The 6,027-nt window shown below is 45.2% G+C and overlaps 1 protein-coding gene across 1 annotated transcript; it reads left to right on the forward strand.

Annotated features, from left to right (window-relative positions):
- Positions 1 to 1,757: 1,757 nt before the first annotated feature.
- On the forward strand, positions 1,758 to 5,621 carry snorc (secondary ossification center associated regulator of chondrocyte maturation). The gene is made up of 3 exons (XM_012820251.2): positions 1,758 to 1,845; positions 4,809 to 4,979; positions 5,512 to 5,621. The coding sequence occupies exons 1-3, from the start codon at positions 1,758 to 1,760 to the stop codon at positions 5,619 to 5,621; spliced, it is 369 nt and encodes a 122-aa protein (XP_012675705.1).
- The last annotated feature ends 406 nt before the right edge of the window (positions 5,622 to 6,027 follow it).

The following is a 6,027-nucleotide window of genomic DNA, read 5'->3' on the forward strand; positions in this document are numbered from 1 at the left end:
TCATCACCGATGCACATTAGGTAACCATATGTTAACATGAACTCATGGTGTAGGAGCTTCCTTGCATTTTTTTGCCATTATAATATTAATAATAATAATAATAATAGTAGTAGTAGTAGCTGTATCATAATAATAACAACTACAAGAATACTTGGCCTACTTTTGCGGCCGCCATATTGGATTTTATTGAAGGGTTAAAACATTTTCACAGGACACAAAGTTTCCATTCTTCACCAAATTTGATTGTTGTTATGTCTAGTGATATCTTGTGGGATCCCAAGAATGAGCCATTTGTGGCCACCATATTGGATTTAATCAAAAAGCTTTACAAGTTTTCAGTGGCCGAAAACCTTGATGAATCCACCAAATTTGGCACAGATCAGCCTAAGACAAAGCCTCACAAAATGTATCAGACAGATTTTTTTTTTTGGTGGCAGAGCTGCCAAACAAGACATCAGCTATGTCTACTACCGAGCACTTTACGGAGTACACTGCAATACAGTGCGTAGTGCACACTAAGCACTTACAGCTGTAGTGCGTTCTGTCGCTGATTAGTGTTGTCTCAAATGGAACACTGACTGATGCAAATGTGCAAGCCTTTTACCCATAAGTCTGTGCGCCAACTGGAAATTTTAAACAAATATGTCGGACCGAACTCCACTGACGAACGTGTTTTGTATGTAAATGTACATCTTTTGCCTTAACTTACCGAGAAATAGACACTACTATCAGATAACACAGTTATTGTAACCAGCAATAATGGTTGAAGTGATTTGCGAGGCGTCAGTCAGCCAACTTTCCAAACTGAAAAGCTGCCGAAAGGGCTCCTCCTCTTCCGCTACGTAGCCAAGATGGCGCTGTTCAGGGCGAGTAGCGTCCATCGCTTCACACTGCATTTTTTTACCGTTTGCAGTGCGCCATCCGGGTACTTTCAGTGCCCTGAATTCTGCTGGTTCTGTCAGTGTGAACGCCCTAAGCACTGAAAGTCAGTGTTTGAAGTGCACAAGTGCGCAGTAGTAGACACGACCATAGACAATCTTTGGTCAATTGACATGAAACTTGCTGTGAGAGCTTACAGCTGTGCACTTGACATAATGACATCATGGGCTGCTTGGCCCCCTTATCGTTGCTTGCAGCTATATTTTGTAAACATTCTGTAATTGAAAGTAATTGTATCTATTCTTTACAGTGTAACAGCTATATTTGGGTGATGATAAAGAAATATGGGTCTGTCATCATTCGCTTTTATGATCAGTAGCTGAAGGTTCCACACAGTCCAGTTGTGTGACCAAGTCAGGAAACCTAAAGAGACGAGGGATGTTTTCCTGCCAATTATTTTGCAGGAGAGATGTGCTCTCACACGTCTTGAAGTTTTAAAGAAATGCTAGCATTGCTTACAGCACCTCCAAGTGCAGGGGGGAGGGAGCCATCAGACAACGGCGGAGTGCGCAAGTCTACGTCTAAAAGTAACGTCAATAAAATATTGTGGTGATGTCACAACAGGGCTGAAGAGAGACTGAGTTCACACCGTCTCTGCCCAGAGGGTGGGGGTGGCCTAGTGAGGAGCGAGGGCTTCTCCACTACGTGTCTTGAGTGGGGTTGAAGTGGGTGGGCTGTTGCCGAAGGTGTTCACAAAGTCCACACTGTCCCAGACAGCGCCCCTCCTCTCCCTCCCTCCTTCCCGTGTGGAGGCTGGCCCTCACCAGACCCAAGCCTGAAGAGCTCTGGAGATTGCCCTCAGACGTCTCTGAAGAACCATGGCCATCTACAGCCACTCCAGCTCCAGTGGGTCCAGACTCATCCTCCTGGCTCTCCTTGGCCTGTGCGTGGCTCTCACAAGGACAGGTACAGTGCTTCTACTACCCTGCTCTAGGCAGCCAACGCCAAATAGCATAATGCTAGATTCTGTGGGGGGGGGAAATGCATGCTAAGGCCTTCTTCGCTGTTTTCTGCCTGAAGGACTTTCATGCCCTAATTGGATATGTGAAGCTCTGTCTACAGAATGACCACTTCTACTCTAGCTGTTCTGGAGACTGTGGGAGTGGGTGGAGTCTATATTTATGTGTATTGCTTGTTCTGTGTGCTCAAGGTGCATGTTGTTTTTCCCTCCGTTTGATACAAAGGTATGATTTGGAGAACACTCTCGTTCTCCTTAGACACCTTAGCGACGGAACAGTTTTGAAAGTGAATGGTCACCTTCACAAAATTGCCGATCTGCTCCAGTGATCATTTAGGACAAAGTAAACAATATTACTCCGCTCTCTAATCTTAGGCCAAATTGTTTTGTATGTCTTTAAATATACCATTTAGTTTTACATTCCATTTCACAGAAATAGAAGTCTCATTTTTAGCTACAGAAAATGTTCATGTCTAATAGATTGGACTGTTGGCAGTTCTATCTGAGGACGGATGGAATGAAAGCCTTGTGGGCTCCTGCTTCCTGGCATATTAGTGTTAATCCTGAGAAGTGCTGTGGGAACAGAAATGAGGCACATGTAGCCGTGGTTAGCCTCCCAAAAACAGCTCCGCAAAGGTTAGAGGCCAAAGGTGAAGGCCAGAACAAGGGAACAAAAGCACAGTAACTTCATGCTTATTGTCATTCACTCTGCTCAGTCTTCCACAATAGCAGCCATTGTACTCTTATGACATCAAATTCTTAGTAGAGAGATTAAAGTGATTTTATAATGATGGTGGGGAAAAGATGGAATTTGATGTAAGTTTTTAGGTTATAGTGAAGTAATATTTCATTGAAAAAAGAGGGTCAGATGGCGTTTAACTTTTCGATTGCTAGATTCAATTGTTCTGACTCATTCTTGCGTGTGGGTGTGTGCAAGACAAGGTATTTGTATACATTTGTTCTGAATGTAGCACACAAAATCCACTTCAAAACTCTACAATTAGAAGACGTCTAAACATTTGTTCTGTGCCACTGCTGGTGGCAAACACGGCCATCTACTGCCGTGTGGGTTGAGTTTAAAACATCCAGCTTGTTTTTGTCCTGATCTGTGGCGTGGCGTGGCCAAGGCTAGCAGTAAAGATGGCTCCTGAAACCACCCAAACAAGCAGGGTCTCTCTGCTGGTTTTGTTCCTAGCTGTCACCACACCCAACAAACAGAGGTGAGCTGAGGACATGGGCAGTTTGGCACAACCAGTTTGCCCCCCGCTTCAGGCCGTATGCAGCCTTCACACACGCCTGTCGTCTTTGTCATCTCTCTGCTCAATGTGAAATCCTGACTGGAGGTCATCAGGTGGCAGCTAAATGATCGCATTCACCATTGACCAAAGACAGACATAGCGCCGGGAACAATAATCAATAATAATCCATAGCACTTCAATTGCAGTTCTTTTGAAACTCTATTTGACACTGTGGAACAGTGTATGTGTCACTCAACAGGTTATTCAACAAGGGTGCTCTGAGTCAAATGATCAAAAAGATGTTTCTGTAATAGAAGCAGACCCAATAACCTGGGACATGGATGTTCCACAGCAGAGGAAAGCCTGGTAAGATGCAACCTCACCCCAACCATACTGAACCCATCAAGCCATAGCTCAAAATACAGAGTACCGGAAAAATACCAACAAAAAAAAAGTGTAAACAGGGCCTGGCTAGCGCAAATGGAATATGTTGGGGGGGGGGGGCAACGCTCCTTCATTTCTCAATCTGCTCATCCCAGAGTCAGAGCCTTTCCACAGACTTTCATAAACAAGGTTGTTTAACATGCAGTGCCCAGGCTGCATTTGGGCTTGGCCGTTGCAGGAGTGAGCTGCCCTCCCTGACCGCACAAGCAGCCTTTTGTGCCCAGCAGTGAAGGCCTTATTGATGGGGCTGCTGGCCTGGGGCCCACGGCCCGTACCTGCGGCTCGCTCCTGCTCAGGAAGCAGCAGAGTATCTGAGAGCAAACACGCCAGCATCAAAAATACCCCTCGCTTCACTCGCACCTACTCGCGCCAAATGACACCGCTGGCCTTGTTAAAGTAGATCATTACTCTTCCGAGTGTCACGCTGAAAGGGTGATGACATCCTGAGATGTGAGCACTTTTGTGTTTGTTGTTTTTTGTTGACGAACTTCCCTGTACCCTGTAATAAATGCTGCGTGTGTGTGAGAACATGCTCTCCACTGGCTGCTGAAAAGATGGGGGTTATTCATGACGGACCCTGAACAGCTAAGAAGGAGAGATCCCAGATCCCTTCGCTGTCTTTAGAGAGGAGGAGAGGAGGAGAGGAGGACCCCCCGCTTGTGTCAGTCATGCAGAAGGGGAGAGTGGTGACACGGGAAGCTGGGGTCATGTTACCATGGCTATGGTGTCGGTGTGAAAAGTCGCGTGGCTGCTCCATGCCAGGAGCTGTGGAATGTGGGTGGTAGATGTGAGAGGAGCAGAGGAAATGTGAGGATGAGGGGAAAATGGAGGAGAGAGGAGCAAGCGACTGAAGTTACCTGCAGCTAGCGTCAGGACACAAAGGCCCTCTTTTAGCGTCGCCGATGGCCAGCCGGCACGGCAACACAGAGCAGCCATTACTCAGTCCCACACCCCCTCCCAGTGGCATCAAAGTGGGCCTGTGATGAACATTTGCTCCCCCTCCACGCTGGCCTCCAGTGCCTTACTTTTATGTTGAGGTAAATACGGCACAACTTTAGTCACCTTGTTAGCATCCTGAAGGAACGCAGTCTTCTCTTCTCAGAACTCGGCTTCCCCGAACACCAAAGAGCCTCTTTATGAAGGGCTCGCCTGTTCACAAATGAGTGAGAAGAGTGTTGACGCTTAAAATGGCGCTTAAAATGGCACTTAAAATGCCATTGTTTCCACAGAAACAGTTGCTGATCCTAATCCCACACTACAAAGTGATAACCAGGATACACTGTCCGGAGGAGGTGCCTTAGATGTCACCACGAAGGACCCCTTTCAGGAGCTGACAGAGAACACCTTCACCTTTGACTATGAGGACATGACACACCCAACAGCCACGGAGGAGGACGAAGGTGAGGCCACTGCAGCACTCGCCAGAGTAGATTTAACTCCAGCACATGTCCAAACCTCTGAGAAGCCAGTGGTACTCCACTCGGTTAACACTTTAAATTTAGGTTTCATATTTGCAGTCTCAAACTGTTTCAACAACACCGTCACAAAGGAGCACTCTCTATTAGCCATGTGTATGTGCACTATAATTAGTTGTAGGTAAACTTTCATTCTGTATGGATCTGTATGACTGTCTGTCTGTATGTATATCTGCTCAATTATGTATGGGCAACATTCTTAGCAGTGCAGTATTTTACACCGTTCACTATTAAACAATGGCATTTAGTAAAACATGCTACTAGAGACAGGAATACATAGGCCTACTTATCACTATTAGGCAATAGCATAATAGTACATAATATTTAGAATATAGGATGGTAAATCAATTTTTATATAAAAAAATGAAGTTATTTCTTCATAAATATTCCATGTATGGTTCAAAAGTGAGTTTATTAATGTGTAATGGATTTGCTGTGTTTGGTCATGTGTGTGTAGGTGTGTTAGGGCCGGGTGCCATCACCGCCATCGTCATCGCCGTGTTTCTGGGGGCGTCTGTGCTCCTGGCACTCATCGTCATCACACTCAGGAAGTTCACCGCCTCCTAGACAGGGATGCCCTCTATCCTCTCAGCTCTCTCAAATCTCCCTCCCCTTCATCCAAGTCACATGGCCGCCGCCAGTTTGGATGCCATTGAAAGTGGACCCCACAGATTACAAAGCATTACAAAAAATGTGTCAACTAGTTATATAGTTTTGTAATTATAGCAAATATATAGTCCCTTGTTAATAAGAGGTCCTTCTGAAATGTGATTCTGGCAGGTTGTTCCAGTACTAGATCATGTAGTGTTCCAATAGATATGATAGTGAGACTTAATGAATGATATTAATGTTTACTTTCTCTTTGAAATTGATAGTGCGTGAGCTGTTATTTTGTTTTGTCCATTTGATGACCTGTAGGTTTTTACTATTATTTTCTTATTTTTGGGTCCTCATGTCCCCAATTACAGTTATC

This window comes from Clupea harengus, chromosome 22, assembly GCF_900700415.2.
Source record: "Clupea harengus chromosome 22, Ch_v2.0.2, whole genome shotgun sequence".
Taxonomy (NCBI): domain Eukaryota; kingdom Metazoa; phylum Chordata; class Actinopteri; order Clupeiformes; family Clupeidae; genus Clupea; species Clupea harengus.

Coding starts and splice junctions, on each gene's coding strand:
- snorc (XM_012820251.2), top strand. CDS start 1,758: ATGGCCATCTACAGCCACTCCAGCTCCAGTGGGTCCAGACTCATCCTC. Junction 1,846..4,808: donor CGTGGCTCTCACAAGGACAG/GTACAGTGCTTC, acceptor TTGTTTCCACAG/AAACAGTTGCTGATCCTAAT. Junction 4,980..5,511: donor AGCCACGGAGGAGGACGAAG/GTGAGGCCACTG, acceptor ATGTGTGTGTAG/GTGTGTTAGGGCCGGGTGCC.